Source organism: Liolophura sinensis, chromosome 4, assembly GCF_032854445.1.
Source record: "Liolophura sinensis isolate JHLJ2023 chromosome 4, CUHK_Ljap_v2, whole genome shotgun sequence".
NCBI lineage: Eukaryota > Metazoa > Mollusca > Polyplacophora > Chitonida > Chitonidae > Liolophura > Liolophura sinensis.
In genome coordinates, this window is record NC_088298.1 from 3074400 (window position 1) to 3100497 (window position 26098).

Here is a 26098-nt window from a genome sequence, read left to right on the forward strand (position 1 = left end):
TCCCTGTCCACGACTGTGTTTCCATGGATACCAATATGACTTGGTATCCAGCAGAATATAATATCTCTTACCTCTTTTAATTTGTTTTCTATGTGTAGCTAAAACTTCAAGGACCAACGGATTTTTAAATTTATTATTCCCAATTGCCAAAAGGCAAGAAAGCGAGATGCTGCATATCACTGCCCTCTGGGCATGCCCAGATGAAACATATGATAAGGCCAGGAGTATAGCCCTGAACATTGAAGATGAGGATGGAAAACGAAGAGAAGCAACTCGATGCCCTAGGACAGCTGCAGCCGCAACCCTGTCCCCATCCTTTCATCCATCAGTATATATAATTTTCTAATCCCAATAATTACTCTTAATTTCAGCAAAGTTATCAAAGGATTCATATTTGCTTTGTTGTGTTTACACAGAAAAAATATCAATTTAGGTTCTTCAAGAAACCAGGGGGCAGAGTCCGAAAAATGATTGGTCAGCACCCCAATCGGTGTTAGGCCTTAATTACATAGAGAGCCTTTGTACATTTAGGCATATTTATATGAGGTATAAAAGATAATTTCTTATCAAATATAACCCTTAAAATTAATTTTCTTCAACAATTTTCTCCGCTTCAAAATAAAGTTTTAAGTTCGGGGTCTAGATGGAATTTCCGTTGATTAAAAAAATGCATACCGACGGTTTTAGACGCAGAAAATCTAAAACCCTTTTTACCTGCCGTTTTCCTTAAGGTGAGGATTAGATAAAAATTCTGATATTAATATTGGTAATCGGCCTTTAAGGCCCATATCAGAAAGGTCTTTTAAAATACCATATTTCCATGTGGTGTCGTAGGCCTTTTTAAAGTCCAAAAATATGGACACCACGTGTTCATTATTGATCAAACCATTTCTAATAACGGTTTCAAATCGAACAAGGTGATCCATGGTAGATCTACCTTGACGAAAACCACACTGTATATTAGAAAGTAACTTTTTGGTTTTAAGAAACCAAACAAGTCTATCATTAATCATCCGTTCCACAGTCTGGTAAGAGCTACGGGGCGGTAATTAGACGGATCAGTCTGATCCTTACCCAGTTTGGGAATCGGAATAATATACGCCTCCCTCAATGACGGTGCAAAATTACCAGTTAAACATAAACACCAGTTTTATCATTAAACATGTCCAATAGAGTCTTAAGTTGGCTCAGGTGGTAAATGATTCAGAAACTTACATTATACCTCAACAGGACCACAAGCTGTATCGTGTGCCTTTTTAAATGCAGTTTTTAGTTCATAAATATTCTTAATATTCTCGGAAGAAGATTTCTTGGAAATTGTTTCAGCTAGTTTCTTTGCTATATCACATGGAGAAGTGAATATATTATTTCCATCTGTCAAATACTGAACTATTTTCAGGGCTTCATTATTTTCGCCCTTTAGTTTTTGAACCATGTTCCAGACGTTAGGCATAGCTGTTTTTGACTTAATGCCTGAAACAAAGTTCCGCCAAGAAAATCGTCTCTTGGACTTGAGTTATCGACGAGCCTTGGCTCTTAAAAAAACGAACCTGGTTTAAATTATTAAAAGTAGGACATATATTAAAACTTCGCTCTGCCTTTTTCCGGTCCTTGATGGCTTTGCGACAGTCATTGTCGTACCAGGGTTTACTTTCGGATTTTGGATTTGTCGAGGTCCTAAGTATAGTTCTATCAGCAGCTCGTAAAACAAGTTGATTAAATTTTAATATTGTAATTCTTTATTTGTTTGGTCGTGGGTTTCCCCCGGGCTGTGCCCGGTTTCCACCCACCATAATGCTGGCCGCCGTCGTATAAGTGAAATATTCTTGAGTACGGCGTAAAACACCAATCAAAAAAATAAAATCTTTATTTGTTTACTGAGGATTTCCCACAGCTCTATAGCCAACATCAACGTATATACACCAGCATAGAAAACAAAGAGAACAAAAGACTTGTAGGCCTACATGTACAGAATAACGTGATGGGAACAAAGAAAGATCAAAATCAAATCATATTACTGCTAATATATATAATATAAGATCACCTGCTGCATTGAGGTTCTATGGAGTGATATCAGCCTCGCAGAACATCTCAAATGCGATCCAATCTGCTTTATCGAACTTCCACGAAAAATCCGGGAGAAGTGATGGATCTGTGATAGTGAGGTCGATAGCAGACCAAGTGCCATTACCCGGATGTAAATAGGTAATAGAACCATCATTGAAATAACACAGTTCCTCCTTAGACAAGACTATTGCGTCCCCATTATTTATGTTATTACTGCCCCATGGGGGGGTTATGGGGATTAAAATCTCTCATTATTACAAACGGTTTAGGTAACTGTTCTTTTAAGTTATGTAATTAGGAAGCTGACAAAGAAGAATGCAGAGGAATATAAACTGAACGCAGTCATTGTTTATGAGAGCGAAACACGAACGGCCACAGCCTGGAGCTCGGTATCCAGAGCAACGGGGCTGGGAATAATATTGTTATTTATGAAGATAGAGGAGCCGCCTGCAGCTCGCTCTTCTTCACTGCAATATATACTAAAAAGTGAGTAAGTTTTAAGAGTTATTTTACCTTTGTCAGACGTCTTCAGGTGAGTTTCCTAAAGACAAAGGGCAATAGGATTTAATGATTAAACTAACTGTGTTGTTTCAATAAAATTTACCTTAAGACCTCGACTGTTCCATGATATAATTTTGTCGTATACAGACATTATGGAGGAAGGCGTATAGGAGATTTATCTTTATGTTTGGACCAAGGACGACCTTTCTTGGCAGATGTGCTAATAGATCGTTCATGTGCGGGTGATATATCCATCACATTCATATCTTGTTGTGAAGGATCAACGTCCTCCAAACATCCAAACTTAGTATAACTTAGTATGATTAGATCCTCTTGTGCTAACTTTGATTTATTTTTATCAGCAGGAGCAGATGTACTATTATGGTTCTGTCGTTCAGTATCGGGTTGAATTGTCAGCGTAGAGCAAAACGAAGTCGTAGTTTTCTTTACAGGTGTAACTAATTCTGGTACAGTTATTGGTTTAGGTTTGTCATCACCAATTGGCCAAGTTAAAGATGTTTGGGTGCTAACAGATGTGGACACTCTCTTGAATACACTGGCGAATGAAGTTTTCAGGGAAGTACTCGGGGTAGAGATCAGGCGACGTACTTCTAGATAGGTAATATTATTTAGTACGTTTAATGTAATAATCAGTTTCTCTTTAACAAAAGGAGAACAGTCCTTAGAGGAGGCCATATGGGCTTCGCCACAATTGCAACATTTTATTGTTTTAATGCATTCCAAGCCCTCATCGCCTTCTCCTGCTCGTCTGAAGCACACCAACGGATTTCTACATTGGCCCTTGCCATGCTCAAATTTTTGACATGTGACGCACTTCGTTGGATTAGGTATGTACAGGTCCACTCAAACACTGTACGGGCCAATGTAGATCGACTGAGGAACAGATGGGTTGTTGAAAGTCAGTATAAAGTTTTATAATATTGTCATCCTTTTTTGTTGTAAATCGCTTTTCATTCGGAACACATCTGTTCCTCGGTGACGTTGGTGAGGTTCACTACTTGACTAGAGTTTAACGTTGTGGACGAGTTCAAGTTCAGTTCATGCTCGTTTCGTCTCAGGTCGTACGTGAGAAGGTTTGCCCGCAGCCTGGTCGTGGGTTTCCCCCGGGCTCTACCCGATTTCCTCCCACTGCCGTGGTATAAGTCAAATGTTCTTGAGTACGGCGTAAAACACCAATCAAGTAAAATAAATAAATCATTATTGGGCATAGTAATGCCAGCTTGTACTTCAGGTCAGTCTAATTTAGTTTCATCCTATGCAACGTATGGAGATTTGTGTATGGCTGGTTGTCGGAATGAAAAAATGTCCATCTTTGTTCGATTTTGCATGCCATTATCCATCGAAAATCATTTACAGCGTCATGGTTTTTGCAGAGATTTTCTCCACCTGACATGGCTGCCAATCTGTCCAATGAGGAACAAATGCCCCACCGGCACATTACCGTGTTATAGATACAAACGACTGCACCATGGAGAGAAAGCAAGGGTAGCGAAAACAGTATGTTGGTTAAGAAAACGTAGCCAGTGAAATCCAGCCTTTAATCTATCATACTGCAGCAGTACTTGTGGTGTTTTCTAAGATTATCACCGTGATTTTTTACGGTGTACTCAAGGAACATTTAACTTACATATATATACGAAGGTCTCCACTGTTATGGTGGGAGGAAACCGTCTAGAGCCCGAGGAAAACTCACGACCATCCGCAGGTTGGGTGCAGACCTTCTCAAGTACGGCCGGAGAGGATGCCAGCATGAGCCTGACTTGAACTCACAGCGACCGCACTGGCGGGAGGCACCTGTGTCGTTGAGCCGTGCTCGCGTGCTATTCCCCTTCGATCACAAAGGCTGCCGACACTAAATTAAAACGGGGATTATCTAAGAACAGTGAGTCTAATCGTTTTGATCTGTTCTCTTTTCGGGTCACGCCTGGGTGATTTTTAGACTTTTTCTTACGTGTTTCTGAGAAATAAGGTAGGGTTTTCTGCCTTATCAGAGCGATTTAGCCAGGGCAATGAAGCATTGGTGTTCGAGGCTAAAAAGAGAGTGTTTGTGGGTTACGTGACTGTCATGTTATGGTGATGAACATGTAGGTCATTTAGTCTCGGTCTTATTTGCGGCTACACGTACATGTATTTACATTTGTGATTTGCGCTGCGTTTTCATGGAGAATTACCATGGCAGACAGCGGATGTTTAGGGTTACGTACAGTACTGAGGTGTACTCCCAGATGTTTCGTGACGAGATGGGCGAACAGACGCATTTGGGTGAGATCACCTTTCGAAAAGGCTTTTCATTTTACTGTTACTATATGTGTAACATTCCGGTCGCATCGTTCTAGTTCTGTGTACACTTATGTGTTCAGCGTTTTTTTTTTTTTTTTTTTTTTTAAAGTCGTCTTTATTCGACTTACACAAAAAGTGATACTATTGCGTCTTTGTTATTTGATCGGGCACTTGAGTCGTCATCTGAGCTTATTTGTTTAGTTCTGAAATTAAAAAAAAGATGCCGTGTTTTAGAAACATTATTTTGATTAGATTTGGGTCAGATGTGCATGGTGTGTCCCACAAAATAATGCGATGTTTCTGGGGTAAAATATAAGAAATATGGAGGTTTGTATGTGAGATACACTATGTTTATTCACATAAATTAACGCAGTATGGCCGGTCCGTGGTATATCTCAAACCCAGCAGGCCGCAACGGAGCATAAGTTGTTGCGTCGTCTGCGTTGCGCACGTGGAGGTGATCCGGGTTCAGCATAAAAGATTACAGCAGGAAGAGCAATCCGAGAACTTTGGCGACAATATGATACATGAAGTTATCAAATGGTCGTTCGTGACCAGCAAGAGTCTAGCGCCTTGTCAATTTACTTTGGACAAGGTTTTATTCTAACCGTTTCTGTAAATGCCTCAAACAGTGGCAACGGACACGTCCGTTAGCCTTACAGCTACACACAGAATTAGGTAAACAAAAATATACAGCGATGTGAATTTAATAGACGTCGCTGGTCTAGAATTGCTAACATTGCTTTGTTATGATCACCATTCAGAGGTATTGTATGTCCTTTGTCGGGTCCTTTGTCAGCCACACCTGGTTCCTTTTTTTTGTGTGAGGTTAGCTTTGTACATTATCTGGTGGCCAGGGTGTGTGTGCCTTGAAATCCGGTCTACTTACGGGAATATAGCCTGCAGGGTAAGGCCTGCTTTTGCAGACATGATCCTGCTCAGTATTCTACACACAGACCCTATGCTGTCAAATTGTACAACCGCTGCGATAAACCACGCGTGTCCATATTGTGTGACCATCTTTTATTTATATAGAATTAGGTTTTGTTTTTCGCATCTCACACAGGCAGTCCACGAAGTGATATGCGACTACAGCATGGAAGGGAGAAAACCAGAGCACTGACGACAGTTGTTGCTAATTGCCAAATGGTCACACTTATTGCCGGTGAAATCAAAAATTGTCAATTTACCCCAAGTAAACTATTATTCTAACCGTGTTTGGAATAGGTCTTGCAATCAAAAACGTCCGTTTTGACTGAGGGCTGCTAGTCGTAATTTATTACCTTTTTCGCATATATACCTTTTTCGTTATTGGTGTCAAGCTTTGTTTGGGAAATTGGTCTTACCAGCAGTTACCTCCAACTTTCTTTACAGATGAAGTTTGGCATACATATGACTTAGTACCCGACATATAAGCGTAAGTCAAATAATGGTGACGTGACTGACAATTCCGTTATCATCCACATGAAACACAAAAAAGCGTAACTTTGTCATGTGACTTCCTCATGATCTTTTGTAGAGTGACGGGAGGACGACATTGGCACAAGCTGCTTACGACATGAGACTGGACCTTTGCAGCTTGCTTTTGCGGAACGGTGTAGATGTCGACCAGAGGGACGAAGTATGTACTCCCTGCAATGTAGACATTTCGTAAAAGCTCAAAACGTCTTGTTTGCCAAATATCAACTGGTCCAAACATACATGCGACACGTTTATTCGATCTCCAAGAAAGGTGACCTGACCTCGAACCTCCAGGGATCCATGGAAAGTGGAACACTAATCTGGGCTTTTGAAGATTTTCCGCAGGATCAACAACACCTTGTGTACTAAGAAAGACTTGAAAATATGTATCTCATATTAGAGTTGCACATAAGAGGTGTTCGAGTTGGTATACCCCTAAGAAATTCTTACCAACAAGCTTGAACATTCGCGTAATCTACAATTTCTGACATTTTGCCGTCATAGTCTCGTGCTAGGTCAAGGTCTAAGCAGCGTGTAAACAATTCATCAGTCACGCCTTCAAGGTCAGTGGAAACACGCTCGGTGTGTTTCTTACTATGGCCATAAATTCCGGAGATGGACATAACGATAAAATGTTAATTTCTTTTTCTATATAGTATGTACTCCAGGACAATGTGCAACTATAAGCGATAGTTGAGAGTTAATGCGTAATTTTATTTACAATAACACCCCAGAACGCCTTTGCTTCTTCGGGACTACAAGACATTGTATCTCGTTTTGCATCGTAAATCCCGACGATCTGCAGTCCAAATAAGAGTTCCATGGCTCAACGAAAATCGTGGTAGCACAATAACAGCCCATAATCCTGCGGAAATTACGGTAACATTTTATGAATGTTGTAGCAGTCTACGCAATATCAAGAAATTTTGCACATATATGATGATGGTATGTTTTATGGATGGAGGAGGCGAAACTAAAAAGTCCCTGTGACATGAGTATTGTTTTCACCCTCTCAGATTTTACTGTCGCCTTCCTCAAAAGCAATCAGGCCTTTCCGTTCCCACAGAAACAACGCACTGCACTATTCTCGGCTGTTATCAGCGGTGACATGGAAATTGCTCGTCTGCTCCTGGACAGCGGTGCCAGTGTCAATGTCTGGGACCAGGTAGGTGAAATACAGAGAGGATTTTAGTTTCAAGTATAAAACTTATGAATGGGTGTGTAAATTTGTTTTTCATTAGTTGATAAAGGTCCATAATAATGAGATATTCAAACACAGTAGTTCCACGAAGAAAAAGACAGTGCTAGAACAACTTATTATTTCAAACTCAGTAGCGAGTTTTGGTTGTGCCACTGTGACATTTATTTGGCATCTGGCTTATCAATATGAAGTCTTCTTCATGACAAGTCACACTATTTCAGAGATCTCGATAAACTGTTGTGAACGACTGATAAGATTTTGTTTTAATTGTAACCATGTTTGTCATTCCGCAGGTTGGATGCACACCTTTACACTGCGCAGTGTCACAACATAACGTAGGATTTGTTGATCTTCTCATAGAACACGGTGCTGATGTCAACGCCTACGCTCAGGTACCTTTTCCATTTACACATGTTTTAAAGCAATATTATTTAGTTTTTTAGGACTTACACCACCACTCAGGTAAAGGCTTTCCAGATTTAACAGACACTTCGACTCAGACGTTAATTGTTCTACATTTGACAGGACAGGGCTCTGAAAAGTCCCGGGCCTGTTTGTCATTCTTTGAACAAAAGGCAGAAGTATTCCCTGTCTACATGTGGAACCTGGATTACGCAGGAATACAAATCAGACATAGCCAACATTGACGACATTGTGATAGTCGCCAAATGCTCACACGTAATATACCTACAATTTACCTCAATGTCTTCTTATGCTTTGAAGGTGAAAGCTTGAAGCCTATTGTTTTTGATCGAATGGTTAATAAAGTTTTTTTCGGACAGTAGCTTTTCTAGAAGTTTGCAAATCAGACCGAGTGGAATGTGGGCAGCAAAATTCTTGCGGATGTTATCTTTTACGATTGTAAGTTTTTTTCTTCTACGCCACTTAGTTTGGCAGAAATCTTGAACTTTGACCCACGATATTTTAGTGTATTTTTGACCGCTGATTCCGAATATGCCTTTGTTCTTTACTTACTTTGAGATCAGTCAAAATCGGTTAAAATACTAGTTTTAGGATTTTGAACTTACGTGATTTTAATGGCCTGTAAATTGCGAACTATGACGAAAGGCACGAATTGGTAAATTGCACAAACTTGTAGCCCGGGATCTGCTCTTTTCTCATTAACTACGATAGTAAGCAAAGTAGTCAATGCTTAGTGTAACTTTCATTAAACACAGGGATGTTATTGCAACGCTTGGTACAACAATTATTGCACTAATCATTTTTTGCACTACCAGTTGCTGCAAATCCTCCCACACGTAGCAGACTGCATAGCCTTAGTTCTGTGTCAGCAAATGCGAACGAACACCCATTTTCCCGGTATTTTCAATCAACTGCTAGATAAACTCCATCCGGCAAAGACCTTCAGATCAGACTAGCAGCGAACCTTTAACACAGCGGTGATATACCTGCATCTTGTTGATGCATTCCTTGGCTCGGGTTAATGTCTAACTGGACACATATTTAATAAGACACTACAGCTGTATGATTATCAGTTGTAATTAATGACTGGTAGGTCTGGCAAAATTTAAGAAACCTTGAATACAGGCGATAGATAGCAAAACCCTGATATGTAAAGAGATCACTTACAGACATTGAATAAACCCGTTAAAATCTGCTTATTCACCATCGAAGATCTTCAGCACATTAGGCTCTGAGTTTGACATTTGAATTGGATGTCAGCATGTCATGCGTAGTATATCGAATATCTTTCCTTCTTCAGTAAAAACACTTGACAACTACTAGCTTTACTTACTATTTATATCTTTGTCTCTGGCACACTTTTTGCGAATAAGTATTGTTGGTTATTTTAGAAATGCATGTTCCGATTATACAGCTGAAATGTCACTTCCTGGTCAACGACTGTTAGGCGATGTGACGTAATCCCCATTAATGGTCCACTGAATCTCCAGTAAAAGTTGAATGAATACAAATTAAATTTATAGTTCATATAATCGTAGAGAACTAAGTACGTCTTCTTCTTCTTTCCAGCCAAACACATAAATTTGGCGGGATTTAGAGTTCTCCTAACAAGCGTATTACACTAGTAGCAACAAACACAAAGTAGTAATTGGGGTGCGCAAATCTTCTCCGCCACGCCATCTGTTATGAACATATACCGTTAAAAGAGGGGAGTTAATTCTAAATGACGAGTGGATTACTTCTTATTAGGTTAAAGCTCGTACGGTATATCATGCTAGCTAACGGGTATACTCCATTTAACCAAATATAACTTTACTAAGAGCAACATATTTGGAACATGGAGTGCAGCAATATGGAATTGATCTTATTGATGAAAAGTCAGTAGTTTTTCAGAGCTTTCCCAAAACGATAAAACAAGTGTAAAAAGTTTTCCTACCATAAGTATACTGTGTTTCTTATTCCAGACCGGAGAAACACCTTTACACTGGGCAGTAGCAAAAAGTGCATGTGACTTGATGCTAGTTCGTCTTCTGCTTGAACACGGCGCAGATGTCAATGCAGTGACTCAGGTACGTTGATTTGATTTACACAACTAGGCCTATGAATACTATCTGAATGATTTATTATTCAAAAAGCAGTCCGAAATATGCTGACTTTACAAGAAAATCAATCATTGCGACGATTACAAATTATTGAACACGCTACCACTTTACTCTGTCTTCCCAGTTCAACGTTTTATACATACTTTTCTTTTAGTAGCCACAGGTTAATAATCAAAGGCGTCAAAACATACATTCTGATACCAGACGTCAACCAAAATGGGCGATCTGGGTCAACAATCGTAAGACCAATTTCCAACACAATGACCCACACAAACCATCAAAGAACTAAGAAAACATGTTAAATAACAAATTAGGATGGATTCATGAAATTCGGAGAAATTCGCAAGTTTCAATGATGACAGAAGGACCCTCGGAATGATTGGAACTCACACATACAAAAAAACATGCCTATGCTCTCCCCCAAACAAAAAACACTTGGGTGACATATCGTGGTGACAATATATGTTGAATGTCCACTTATGAACGGGTATCATTGTTTAAGGAGGCTCTGTCGGTCATAAATACAGAAATTCAGAATATCTCATTGCGTAACTTAGCAACGTATTAAATCAAAGTATTAAAGTAAATCAAGTTTATCATGCAAAAATTCAACTCCATTTCCTTTTACATATCCTATATAAGCAATTGCTTAAGACTACCAATTCTACCCTGGCCTAATTACCCTGAGTTCAACCCAGTCCTCTAGAGCATCCAATCAGAAAACAGTTAATTTCACTCCTGCTAAATATGCAAATACGAATATTGAATCGGAATGCCACCCGAGTAAATAACGCAGATGTACGGAAAAAAAGAAGGGAACCATTTTGGGAAGATCTTTAGTGGATGAAATGGAGGGCACTACATGATGAGTACATTATGTACGTAATATGTAAGAACAACCAAAAAAAGGAACTAGGAATACACCGAGAGGTGTCACTAATGCTTGGAATTTTACAACATTGGGAAAGTTGTTCACAAATAGCCCAATGGGGTAAAATGTCCCAATCAGTCTGAAGAAAACATTCATAGGGCGAAAATGCAAATACCACGTACAGGGTTGCAATAATGACCTTAATCTCCTTTTAAATCCCTCCCAATCATTCTAAACATGGTTATTCGTTTTGAATTTTTCTCTTTTAAGGACTGCAACACTCCTTTATATAACGCTGCATCTTGCAATAAGTTAGACCTTGTCCACGAGCTGTTGGAGCACGGCTCTGATGCCAACATAAAGAATAAGGTAGGTGGTTTCACGTCTTGGTCTTAATATTAATGCCCAAATGCCCAATACCGGGTGTTAGATACATAGGGGGCATTGACGTGCAAGTAATTATTCGTGTTTCGATCCAGTAGTACGAAAAGCATCGGCCAAGCTTCCTTTTCGATAAATGTAGAATTGAGGTGTATTTTTTATCAACTGAAACGAAATTACAACAATAAAAATTCTAATTTAAACCACGTGTAGTTGTGAAAACTACTGCACTGAAAACGTGCACATCCTATACTTCAGGGCCCAGTTGTTTGAAAAAATTTTGGTATTATGTCATATTTTATGTTTCACTTTTAGCCAAGCTCTTTTGCCGTTGCAGTTCACCAAAATATGACAGCAGCAGTTTTAGTTCACGGTTAATGTAATGTTACACAACTTTTATAAGGCCCAAGTACAAAAGTGAAGAATTGGGTTCATGTTAAATTGGGTGTTAAGTATAAAACGGTATAAAACCGGCTCCAGATGAACAATACTGCAGACAAATATCAACAAAACGACAGTCCTGCGTTATGGCCTTAAATCATTCAACTGACAGTCATAAAATATGTTACAGCGGCACTTACCTTAGCATTGAATACAACGGTATACGTCGGCAAGCGCAAAAACACACATTTGGCAAAAGACACTCGGGTTCGCAAGTGTTTGGTTAGCTCCACCAAAAAACCTTTTTAAATAGTTGTGTATTGCTGAGATCGGAATAAAACCCAAATCAAGTAAATAAGTTATTTCCTTGTCGTGGGAGATTCTTTACAACCCCTGTTGTAAGTGTTGCACTGCACTGGGAAATCCTGAGTTCAATATTGCCACCTGTTTTTAGTACCCAGTTTAGGGCGGTTGGCGAAGCATTGGTCCCTTACGGTTCGTTGCAGAAAGGGCTGTGTGAATAGTTATTTCCGAACGACAAAATTTTAACGAAATATGAACTAAGTACGAACTTTCTGATTGATTCGCTGACAGACGCAAAATTACTTCTTAAAACGTAGTTAGAAGCATTTTACAAGCATTTCAGCGTGTTTACTCTTTTATATTCAACACCGTGTTTGACATCCCACAGGTAGGGCAAATAGCTTTACATGCGGCAGTCTTTCATAATGACGAAAACCTGCTTCGTCTTCTGGTTCAGCACACTGGTGACGTCAACGTACAGGATGAGGTACGTAGTTTAGCTTTGTTACAATGCTTCAAGTGGATTCCAATATTGGAATTATGCACGAGATGCACAGTGTATATCAATGTCAGCCGCCAATTAGTTATCACTTTGTAATAGGTGACTAAAATAAAACCAAAACAAGGTAGTTCACCGTAAGGAAATTTTTGCAATAAATTCACCTGCCTTTCCTCTTTATCTGAGGTACTGAATATTAAACCCTCACATGTTTTCCGGACGTTTTTTCAAAACGGTTTATAGTATTTAATTCAAACCTGGTATATGTTTGTACTGTAACAAGCAGATAAAGTTTGAGTTTCGGAATCTATACGCTCAACTTGGTGAAATTCTAGCCGTTTTAGCCCACGTTTAGCCAAGGTTTTTAACTTCAAAAGCATTCTCAAAACGATTCGTCTTGTTTAACTGAAACTCGTGCAACTTAGACACGTGCAAGATCGCATCAACGAACATGACATCACTACACCAGTTTATAAAAACATCCGCTTTTGGTGACCACTGTCTAATGAGTGATCACAACTCGGGTCTTGTAACGTATGAAATTATTGACACAGCTAGAACTGATCACATACTTAAACTGAAAGAGTCGTTACACATCAACAGATGTAATCACTGTTCACTTCCTGACAGACTTGGTAGCTTGGTAGATAAAGTGTACATAATATACAAAATTATACTAGTTGCGTTATTCATTTGCAAGATTATCAAACCGCTCCACCATGGAATACATCAAAGTGGGACAAAAGTATGGCTGTCCCCTTGTGGACTTGGCGGAATGGCACCGGTGGCTTTTTAGCTAGAAATACAACTGCCTCTATGTCAGAGATGGCAACTAAACTTCGAAATAAGAGCAAGAAATTCACCTAACTCTATGTCACATGTCCTAGATTCGACAAGGAGGTTTTCTTCCCATGTTGCTGAATTTCCAGTCACGCATTGTTCCGGATTTTCTTCCAAACTGTATTGAAGCATTCACCCTTGGCCTTGCTCTTTTGAAAAGTTAAATTTCCCACAAATGGGGGTATTCATCAGTTTATTATCGGCTTATATCAGCCCCTCTTTGATGTTAACAAGGAAATTCTGATAAATAGCAACTAACATCATTTTTTATCCAATTCATGGTACGTTGCTACTTTTCTAGCATATATATGAACAGTGCGAATAAAGTCCTCACTGAGGTAAATCGACACGAGGTCAATTATCACACTGTCTTCTTGGACGGAAATAAGAGTGATCTGCGCATTATGCATCGTTGTGGTTTCTTTAGTAATACACACTCCAGTATTTCATGTCGTGTCACAGGATGGAGATACCCCTTTACATACAGCAGCATTGCGTGGAAGGGTAAACCTGGTCCGTCTTCTGTTGGAGTCTGGCGCAAATTTCAACGTAAAGAATAAGGTAGAAGGTTTGATTTTCATTTTTTAAAGTCTCATGTACATTCTTACGCACCTTAGCCATATATATAAATGTAAGCTGACTTGGGGCCTCCGGGGCCTCTGGGGTTAGCGTGCTAGCGCAGAATAATGACTCAGAAGGCCCTCATCAATCGCTGAGACTTCAAGTCCAGTTTATACTGACTTCATCTCCGTCCTTATCTAAAAATATCTGCCAGCAACCTTCGAATGGTCGATGGTCCCCGGTTTCCTTCCAACATAGTGCTGGCAACGTAATATAATTGAAATATTCTTGAGTACGGCGAACACCAATCAAATTAATAAATAAATAAATACAAGCGATGTCTAAAAATGTAACCGTTTTGTGAATTTGTGCGATTGTCCTGGAGTCTCCGAATAGGTTAGATGATGATGGGACCACTTGCATTACATACATTTAAGGTATGCAAGTGTCAATGCGTGTGAGAAGATGGGGTAACCGTTTCTTACTGTCTATGTGCCATATTTAGGGTTGTTTTCCACCGTGACTCTCGCAAGTCTCGTTGCTCGATCTGAGAGTTACCCCACTCCGCAACTAACTAAAATCCACATAAACACAATCTCATTGAATATCCTCTTCTAATTATGTTACTCAACAGAAAGGACAAACACCCCTGCACAAGGCAGAAGCACTTAAAAGGGGTGATCTTCTCGGTCTTCTGATGAAGCACGGCGCTGAGGTCAGCGTAGAGCCCCGGGTATGTTTCCATTCTGTGAATCTGAGCATATTTTAATGTATTGTTTTACTTCGTTCTTCACTCCTCATAGCACGTTATGTTCTGCATGCAGAACAAGGTATACTATAATATAGTCTCTTTCTTTTATCTAGTCCCCTATTTTCAACTGTCTGTGAATTCAGTCATACTCGCTACCAAAATTGCCTTTTCCTGCTTAAGGATTGTACTAATTTCCCTAAAACTTTGTGTAAGTGTAAACATCTACATGCTTAAAAATAATGATAGTCTGATTATCGTTTTTATTTATTCTTCGAAATTTTTGGGTATGTAAGTAGGGTGTTTCGGACAGCCGGAATCTACTTGCGTTTAACGTCATCTCATGTAATAACATGAACGCTAATAGCCCTCTGGGGTCAAATTCCTCAAAGCCATTTCTGACAAAAGTCAAAATGTAAAATGCCATTTTAAAGCTCATTCTGGGGCTTTAGAAAGTAAAATTTTGTCCACCTCATCAATATGTTCTTAAAAGAAATGTGTCCAAATTTCAAACTATGTATTGTGCTTAAGTTTTAAATTTTGACTTAAGTTATAAATGGTTTTGTGGAATCGGCACTTGGTGAGGACAGTCTCAATATTACAAAGCTTAAGGCAAGGGGAGGGAGCCATTATTGGTAAAATTAGGCAAAGTTCAAGAAAACAGACAGGCAGTAAAAAATAACAAATCATACATTAATGCTCTTTCTCAATGCTTCAGCATGAGTTGGGAGTTGTTTTAAAGTGTCATAGAGTATGTCATCAAAAATATAACTTTTGCCTCGTTGAAAGACAAAGTGTTAATCTTAGCAAGACTGAAAACTGGATTGAGACTTTTAATGAAATATTATAAATTTTTAAATATTGTCTATATTCGTCCTACGGCTCTGTGGGATAACTGTTATAACTGTGTACGTATCTATAACAGGGATCTGCAGGATAAATACTGCGGATATCTGTGGCACGGTTCTGTAGGATAACAATACAGTAGTTTGCATGCCTGTTCTTTGGCTCTAGGATAAACGTTGTAGTAGTATGCATGTGTTCTACGACCCTAGGATAAACATCACACCGTTACTGTCACTGTTTGCATATCTCTTTTAGGGCTCCAGAATTGTATGTCTGTTCAACGGCTTTACGATAAACCGTTGTGATACTCTGTATATATGTTCTACGGCTCTAGGATAAACCTTACAGTAGTTTGCCTGTGTTCCACAGCTATATGATAAACGTTATAATAGTTAAAATATTGCAATGTGGGTAAGCGTTGCAGATATATTTTTTTCAATTTGAAGCAAAAAGTCACTTTTTGATCGGTGTGAGTTCAGTTTCTTCATCGTGGGCCAGTTTCTTTTTTTTATATTTTTTCTGTCAAATTTTATTTCTTATTTTTCAAAATATCTTCAGCGATACAACGCAGCACAGGGGTTGCGAAGTAAATCATCAATATGATTTCATTGACTGATTACCTGCCGGCAGTTCACAGTAATCAGAGCAATGGCTGCTGTACGGAAACTGACTCGTTTCTACAGCCCAGCTAACACTGTTTTCGCCCCTGAAAGAATAATTACCTAATGAATGTAAATTTTGCGTAAAATCGGCGATATACCTAAGTCAATCATTAATACCCTGAAAAGAGGGACTCCAGTAGCTGTTGGGGATATTAACAGAAAGGTGAATTTGTCAGGAAAGCGCCGTGCTTTAAGAGGAAGGTGTACAATGTACTCACCTGTACGTTTATACGGAAATTCACCTGAGACATACCACGATGAAAAATGTGAAAGAGATGTAAACTATGCCATTCATAGATAATGTAGCAAGGAATAGCTGAAACAAGTGTGTTGCATTATCAGAAGAAAGCAGTGTGTAAAGGTGTATGAATTCAATTAATGCAGGTAATTGGATGCCGTGCTTAGCGCTGCCTGCGTTTGTCAGTGACCCGTTTTTCAGATTCTTTGATGAATTGACATCATTTTTCCACGTGTCCTTCACTTTAGCCTCTTTAGTACTTTCTGAGTGTATCTGGAACTGGACTTTCCTTTGATAGACACAATTTTGTTTTAAAAAAGGACTGAATTATGGTTACAAATGTGTTTACAACTAAGTAGTGAAGTGAAGTTTTAAGTCGAACACCTCTTTACAGTTTATTCTTGATTTTAAATTGATTTTTTATTCCACAGATTATGCAAAGAGTGCTACATTTAGCTGTAAGATCTGAAGATGTCAGATTTATTCGATCTGTGATAGATAAGGGAGCCGATGTCAACATGGAAGTTCAGGTACGTGGGTCAAAGAAATATTATCCCGTTATATCAATTTTTTATCTTTTTTTAAATTCTGCTTGAAATATCGAAAGCCAATTAGTAGCAGACAAAGGAGAAAAATGATGACAGCATTGTGTAAATTGATTTCTCTGTTATATAGCCCGGCACAAGCCTTCTTGTTCACTCTATGTGGTGCCTGAAGACATCTTTTGTGGGTTATCTTCTGAAGGAGGGAGCACAACTTCCATCTTTATCACAGGTATGTGGGTATCACATAGTTATTGCACTACTGGTGCGATAATATAGCAGACTTCATCATATACACAATCAAAAACTGGCTCAAACAACAGAATCATGAAATACATATAAGGCTGTTTTATCCGTGAAAATTTGGTGATATATTGAATATTTTATGAGTAGAAATAATGTTTTTGTAGTTCTGCCCGACACCAGTCCGCATATAGTTAAATGGGACGTGTTTTCTTGCCTGAATTATGGAGAGTAAACTACTGGTATTTTACTAGATATACCAGCTCCCTGTGATATCTCATAGGCGTTGGCGTTTGAGGAGGTATTTCACAAAATTGTAACAACTAGCTCCAATCTCCTCTATGCTGACATCAGTCGCGAGTTGTTGTTGCACAATGTGCACAAACCCCATGCGCCATTTCCCTTTTAGAAATTAATTAATTAATCGCTTATATTCAAACTGATTTAAGCGTGCCCTGGCCTTAGGTTTGTAAAATAGAATGTAGAAACAACGGAGACCCAGTAATAAAACGCTGGTTTTGCCCTTCAAAGACTTTCAAATTGGCATTTATCTTTCTCCTACTTTTATTGTGACACACTGACGCAAACACTGTTACACAAGCAAGCTTGAAGTGGGGAAGGGTTGCAATAACTCCATGTTTTAAAAATGGACATCAGTATTTTATCAACTCGCGTTCGATTTTCAGCTGGCTTTACGAAGACAGGAAAGGTATTGTGAGAGGGAAATGAGACGCTGTCGGTGGCGGTGTCGATGTCCAGTTCGGTGAAAGACCGAGCTAAATTTATGCACGAATTCCTAGTGCCTCATACCACCGCAATGATTACAAATTAATAACAGGAAATCACTCTTCTACAATCGTTACGCATGCGATAAAACACAGTTGTGACAGTATATTAAGTTTGATTATTGTTGTGAATGTGATAAAGTTCTTAGCGCTATTTTATTTGAGAATAAAATGTGTGTATGACAGCGTGAATCATTCTACCTTAATTTGGTTTAGATGTCAATATTCGAACGTATCACATAACTTGAACATTACGCAGTTTTACGAACCGCCCAATCAGGCGAGCTATCGGTATTTATTGAATGCCTTTTTAAATATTTAGGTTGAGTTTTCATTACCAAATTCCCCCGGGGTGAAAAGAATAGGACCTCAGCCCTCTAGGCAAGCTTTCGTAAAAGGCGATTTACCCAGAGCTCTCCCGTGTGGGACCGGTGAATATAATAGGCTCACATCTTCTCGGCTGTGTGAGAGGCAACCGGGGTACGACCTGTGTGCCGTGGGTTGCGACCCGTAATCTACGAGGACGAAACCGTAGTACCAGAATTAGCTACACCTGTGAACAAAACTACGACTTCGTCTTGCTTACGCAGACAATTAAACCCGATACTGAACCATAATAGTACATCTGCTCCCGTCGATAAAAAATAAATCTAAGTTAGCTCAAAAAGGGTCTAATCAACAGAATCGTAAACCTGGTGCACATTCAGACCGCCCGTCTAAGGCCACTAGGGATCCCATTCAAACTTATACTAAGTTTGGATCTTTAGAGGACGTGGATCCTTCACAACCAGATGTTAATGTGATGGATATATCACCCAACATGGAAGATCTATTAGCACATCTCCCAAGAAAGGTCGCCCTCGGTCCAAACATAAAGATAAATCTCCTATACGTCTTCCTCCATAACGTCTGTATACGACAAAATTATACAGTGGTATTGTCGAGGTCTTAAGGTACATTTTATTGAAATAACACAGCTAGTTCAATCTTTAAATCCTATTGCCCTTTGTCTTCAGGAAACTCACCTGAAGACGTCTGACAGAAAAAGCTCTTAAAAATTACTCAATTTATAGTATATATAACAATGAAGAAGAGCGAGCTGCAGGCGGCTCCTCTATTTACATAAATAACAGTATTATTCACAGCACTGTTGCTCTGGATACAGAGCTCCAGGCTGTGGCCGTTCGTGTTTCGCTCTCCGAAAAAATCACTGTGCTAGGTTTATATTCCTGTACATTCTTCTTTCTCAGCTTCCCAATTACATAATTTTAAAGAACAATTGCCTAAACCGTTTATAATAATGGGAAATTTTAATTCCCATAATCGTGCAGTAATAATATAAATAATAAAGGTAAAATATTGGAAGACTTTTTATCTAAGGAGCAACTGTGCTATTTCTAATACTTATTTACATCCGGGTAATGGCACTTATTCTGCTATCGACCTCACCATCACAGACCTGCCACTTATCCCTGGTTTTTCTTGGACGGTGCATAATGATCTTTGTGGTACGAACCATTTTCCTAGAGCATATCACTTTCAAATTCTTTATCGAATTTCCACCTAGCTACACATTCCAAAGCAGATTGGATCGCATTTGAGATGATCCGTGAGATGATCACCCCAGAGACTCTCAATGCAGCAGCTGGTCCTATATTAAAATTTAATGAACTTGTTTTACGAGCAGCTGATAGAGCCATACCTAAGACCTCGACAAATCCTAAATCCAAAAGTAAATTCAAGTATGACAAGTTTATTTATGGATTGATTTGACTGGGGTTTTACGCCGTACTCAAGAATATTTCACTTATACGACGGCAGCCAGCATTATGGTGGGAGGAAACCGGGCAAAGCCAGGGGGAAACCCACGACCATCCGCAGGATGCTGGAAGACCGGTATGACAAAGACTGTCGTAAATCCATAAGGATCTTAAAAGGCCTGAACGCAATTTTAACCACTGTCCTCCTGATAATAATTTAAACCATGTTCGTATTATTCGAGCCAAAGCTCCTGGATTGCTCAAGTCCAAGAGACGATCTTGTTGGCGGAGCTTTGTTTTAGGCATTTCGTCAAAAACACCCATGCGTAAGTTCTGCAACATGGTTCAGAAACCTAAAATTAATAAATATAAGCGTCAAGTCCGACATTCATATACCATTAGTAGTCCGTAAAGGGCGTTCCAGCTCGATAATCGCAAGATCCATTTCCAAAACAACGTTTAACACTAACTCCCAAAGATAAAGGTATGCAAGAAATTATACAAATAGGAAATAAAGTCGGTAACACACACAAGAGAGAAGTGATCATCAGTTTTCAATTATGCCGGGCAGACAATGAATATTCCAGGCATGAATTCCATATCAAAGTTCACATTCGTAGTCCGTGAATGAGTTCCATGTCAAATAACAATTAAACAAGTATCTCAGTCGCGCTTTAATTGCAACTGTTCAAAAAAGTTAAACAAAGCCAAAGTTCAGATGGAGATGATATATTAACTTCCTAATCTGATATAGACAATAAACTATCTGAAAGAATTTCTAAGAAATCTTCTTCTGAGAATTATTCTTCAGAATTCCAACATAATAAAAACGAGAAGGAGAAAATGGAATTTCCCTTTTTTCTGAATACTTTAAGTTTCTTTAATCTGATTTTAGGTCTAATATTATTAAATATGTTCGTCACCTTTGGCAGGGTGCATGCGATTTTGAGGTGCATAATAAACTGAACACTATTCACCCTGTCATTGGCTATAATTCTTATACACATGGTATGTCTCGCACAGACCGAGTAGTTTTAACAAGGTGCCGTACCGGGCGATCTCGTAGGACACACAATTTTCCTCTTATCCTACAGCATCACATCCAATACACTGTGGGACAGTGCCCCCATCAAGAATAAAACTATGTGTCCAACGAGAACGCCCGATACGACATCAAACATATACTTGTTGACTGCGCAGACTTTGCTCATTTTCGGGAAAAGTTCTACATAGTCAACACTATATTCGATACAGCAACTGGCGATGCTGTTATAAATTATTTAAAGGCCGTTGGTCTATATCATATAATATAGGTCTTAATAAATATATACAAATAAATCATAATCTCGGTTTTTCTACATAGTTATAATTATATTGTGATTTTCGAATTTTATCTAAGGTTTGGTTCTTTTAGAAAGTGGGTTTGGGTTTATGTTAAGTGTTATCCGTTATATCGAAAACCATACATTCTCTCCCGTTTTAAACCTGCTCTCGCCACGATGTGGCTGCAAAATTGCCGATGTGGCGTTGAGCCATAATCATTCATTTATTATATTAAAAACTTGGAAGATTATAATCGTCCGTTTAATATCAATGAACCAAAAAATGCATTGACAAACGCACACAATACATGCGGTCCTCATAACGTATATTATAAATTTTTGAACCATTTACCACCTGAGCCACTCGAGACTCTCTTGGACTTGCTTAATGATATTTGGATAACTGGTAATTTTCCACCGTCATGGAGGGAGGCGTGTATTATCCCGGTCCCTAAACCGGGTAAGGATCATACTGTTATTTATTTATTTATTTGGTTGATGTTTTACGTACTCAAGAATATTTCACTTATACGACGGCGGCCAGCATTATGGAGGGTGGAAACCGGGCACAGCCCTGAGGAAACCCACGACCATCCGCAGGTTGCTGAAAGACCTTCCCACTTATGGCCGGAAAAGGATCACACTGATCCAAATAATTACCGTCCCATAGCTCTTACCAGCTGCGTCTGTAAGACTATGGAACGGATGATTAATGATAGACTTGTTTGGTTTCTTGAAACAAACAATTTGATATCTAATATTCAATGTGGCTTTCGTCAAGGTAGATTAACAATGGATCACATTGTTCGATTTTAAACCTTCATTCGGGATGGTTTTTATCAATAATGAACATGTGGTGTCCATATTTTTTTACCTTGAAAAGGCCTACGGCAGAACATGGAAATATGGTATTTTAAAAGACCTTTCTGGTATGGGTTTAAAGGTCGATTACCAATATTTATATCTGAATTTTTACCTGTTCATCAGGTTCGGCTGGGATCAGACTTGTATGAAGAAGAAATGGATGTACCCCAGGTCAGTATTCTACTACCAACTCTGTTTAGCGTAAAAATAAATATCTTAGCAAAAACCTTAACATCGGGCACATAGGGTGCTTTATGTGTTGATGACTTCGGTATATGTTACCGAGCTAAAATATGAATAATTTTGAACGTCAGTTGCAGCTTTGTTTAAATAAAAGCGAGAAACGGACAATTGAAAACGGTTTTAGATTTTCAACGTCTAAAACCGTCGGTATGGATTTTTGTAACAAACGGAAATTTCATCTTGAACCTGATCAGAAATTTTGTGGTAAACAAATTAAAATTGTTGGTATATAATTTTTGGTATAATATTTGATAAGAAGCTATCTTTTATTTTATCTTTTATACGATATATAAAAATTGCTTAAAACTAAATGTACAAAGGCTGTCGACATAATCAAGGTCGTGTCTAGCAACGAGTGGGATGCTGACCGATCTATTTTATTAAATCTATATTGTTCTCTGGTGAGTTCTAAATTGGACTATAGGTCCATAATTTACGGAAGTCGTATTTTAAAATGTTGGATCCTGTCCATCTCCGGTGTTTTTCCTGCGGCCCCTTCCATGGCTACTTACGCCACACAAATGAATATTTGATCTAAGTAAGCAAAAAAAATCAGATACAAATCCTCTTATAATTCAGCAAGGTTTTGCTGAAATTAAGGATAATTATATGGATTATCAATTTATATATACTGACGGGTCAAAGGATGGGGACAGGGTTGCGGCTGCGGCTGTCTTAGATCAGCGGGTCACTTCTCTTCGTCTTCAACCTTCATCTTCTATCTCATCTGCCGAGGCCACGGCTATACTCCTGGCCTTATCATATTTGTCAGTGATATGCAGTGGCTCGCTGTCTTGCCTTTTGGCCATTGGGAATAATAAATTAAAAAATCTATTACTTCTTGAGATATTAGCCAAAAATAGAAAACTAATTAAAAGAGGTAAACATGATACATTCTGCCGGATACCAAGTCATATTGGTATCCTATCCATACAAACACAGTCGTAGACAGTGAAACGAAAGCTGCCCGATATATACCTGTATTTCGGGTTGAAGTCCTTTATACTGACATGAAGTCCATTATTCTTAAATATATTCGTCGCCTTTTGCAGGGCGAATGGAACTTACAGATTCATAATAAACTGCATGCTATTTATCCTGCCATTGTCTACAATTCTTATACTAGTGTAATGTCTCGTAGAGATCAAGTAGTCTTAACGCGGTGTCGTGTGGGGCATTCTCGTCTTACATAATTTTATACCAGATGGGAGCAGTGCTCCCGAGTGTGTTGGATGTGGTGCCCAATATTGCATCAAGCATATCCTGGTTGACTGTGTGGACTTTGCCAATGTTCGGCAAAGATTCTACACAGTCAGCTCTATACAGGATTTGTTTGACACCATCGCTGGCGATGTCATAAAATATTAATGGGCCATTGGCCTATATCATAAAATATAAATTGTCATTGTCATAAATATGTATAGATAAAAGGTTATATACATATCAGTTTCCATATATACTATTTTTTAAAATATGCTGGATTTCGAGTTTTAACTGCTTTTGTTTTTCCTTATTTGATTCTAAACATGTCTGAACATTTTTGTTTTGTTTTTGATCTTCTCACTACGATATCGAAAACCTCAACCGCCTGGTGTCTTGACGATGTTCTCGCCACTATATGGCTGAAATATTGCCGATGTGGCGTTAAGACATAATCATTCATTCATTCATTAACGAATTTTTATTGGTTTATGCCTGTTTGTATTTATTAACTCAAAACAACACTTGCGTTAACTTTCTATTTTATTGTAGGGCATTTCAAACAAGACAGCTGTGATATTCTTCATCTCTCATCTAACCTGCTCCGATAAAGCGTTAATACAAGTAATCCTTGAAAATATGCCGAGTGAGGAACTGAATGATGTCATCGAACAATCGGGTCTTTACGAGAAGCTGTCACCTGAAGCCATATCTGAAATGCTATGTGAAATTTCCGCTGAGCCTACTTTGAAAAAGCGCTGCCGAAAAGTAATTAGAAAATCAATCAGCACGGCTCGGCATAAACATGGGATGTCATCCGCTATCAAACAACTTCCGGTTCCGGAATCGGTGCAGAAATTCTTATTGCTTGCTGAACTGCAGTATGAGCTTGACGAGCTAACGGACTAACGTGATCCTTATTGCTAATGTGATGACTGATATGGTGAACTGGAAATGAGTTAAGGGGCTAACGTGATTCTGATTACCATTGTGATGATTGGTGTGATGAACTGGAGTATGAGCTAAAGGGCCAGCGTGACTGATTACCATTGTGATGATTGATGTGATGAACTGAAGTATGAGCTAAGGGGCCAGCGGGACTGATTAACATTGTGATGATTGGTGTGATGAACTGGAGTATGAGCTAAGGGGCCAGCGAGACTGATTACCATTGTGATGATTGGTGTGATGAACTGGAGGATGAGCTAAAGGGCCAGCGTGACTGATTACCATTGTGATGATTGGTGTGATGAACTGGAGTATGAGCTAAAGGGCCAGCGTGATTCTGATTACCATTGTGATGATTGGTGTGATGAACTGAAGTATGAGCTAAGGTGCCAACGTGATTCTGATTACCATTGTGATGATTGGTGTGATGAACTGGAGTATGAGCTAAAGGGCCAGCGTGACTGATTACCATTGTGATGATTGGTGTGATGAACTGGAGTATGAGCTAAGGGCCAGCGTGATTCTGATTACCATTGTAATGATTGGTGTGATGAACTGAAGTATGAGCTAAGGTGCCAACGTGATTCTGATTACCATTGTGATGATTGGTGTGATGAACTGGAGTATGAGCTACGGGGCCAGCGTGACTCTGATTACCATTGTGATGATTGGTGTGATGAACTGGAGTATGAGCTAAGGTGCCAACGTGATTCTGATTACCATTGTGATGATTGGTGTGATGAACTGGAGTATGAGCTACGGGGCCAGCGTGACTCTAATTACCATTGTGATGATTGGTGTGATGAACTGAAGTATGAGCTAAGGGGCCAGCGTGATTCTGATTACCATTGTGATGATTGGTGTGATGAACTGGAGTATGAGCTAAGGGGCCAGCGTGACTCTGATTACCATTGTGATGATTGGTGTGATGAACTGGAGGATGAGCTAAGGTGCCAGCGTGACTCTGATTACCATTGTGATGATTGGTGTGATGAACTGGAGGATGAGCTAAGGTGCCAACGTGATTCTGATTACCGTTGTGATGATTGGTGTGATGAACTGGAGTATGAGCTAAAGGGCCAGCGTGACTGATTACCATTGTGATGATTGGTGTGATGAACTGGAGTATGAGCTAAGGGGCCAGCGAGACTGATTACCATTGTGATGATTGGTGTGATGAACTGGAGTATGAGCTAAAGGGCCAGCGTGACTGATTACCATTGTGATGATTGGTGTGATGAACTGGAGTATGAGCTAAAGGGCCAGCGTGACTGATTACCATTGTGATGATTGGTGTGATGAACTGAAGTATGAGCTAAGGGGCCAGCGTGATTCTGATTACCATTGTGATGATTGGTGTGATGAACTGAAGTATGAGCTAAGGGGCCAGCGTGATTCTGATTACCATTGTAATAATTGGTGTGATGAACTGGAGTATGAGCTAAAGGGCCAGCGTGACTGATTACCATTGTAATGATTGGTGTGATGAACTGAAGTATGAGCTAAGGGGCCAACGTGATTCTGATTACCATTGTGATGATTGGTGTGATGAACTGGAAGATGAGCTAAGGGACCAACGTGACTGATTACCATTATAATGTTTGATATGACTATCATTTGTAATTATTGTACATCTTATTAAATTAATAATTATTTGCTTCCACCTGGGACGCCTACAGCTGTTCAAGGAAAGCAAGTAACTCTTCACTTAATGCGTCACACCACGTAACTTTAGTTAATAATTTACTTCATTGGTCTTTCACGCACTGCTCAATAACATTTCACTTTAAACAACGGCTACCGGC

The 26098-nt window shown here is 39.2% G+C and overlaps 1 protein-coding gene across 1 annotated transcript; it reads left to right on the forward strand.

Moving 5' to 3' along the window:
* Positions 1-4642: 4642 nt before the first annotated feature.
* On the forward strand, positions 4643-24436 carry LOC135464919 (putative ankyrin repeat protein RF_0381). The gene is made up of 13 exons (XM_064742492.1): positions 4643-4851; positions 6389-6490; positions 7397-7495; positions 7825-7923; positions 9919-10023; positions 11198-11296; positions 12381-12479; positions 13794-13892; positions 14527-14625; positions 16818-16916; positions 17062-17160; positions 22026-22073; positions 23898-24436. Exons 1-13 carry the CDS (start codon positions 4762-4764, stop codon positions 24252-24254), a joined length of 1494 nt encoding a protein of 497 aa, XP_064598562.1. The 5' UTR covers positions 4643-4761; the 3' UTR covers positions 24255-24436.
* The last annotated feature ends 1662 nt before the right edge of the window (positions 24437-26098 follow it).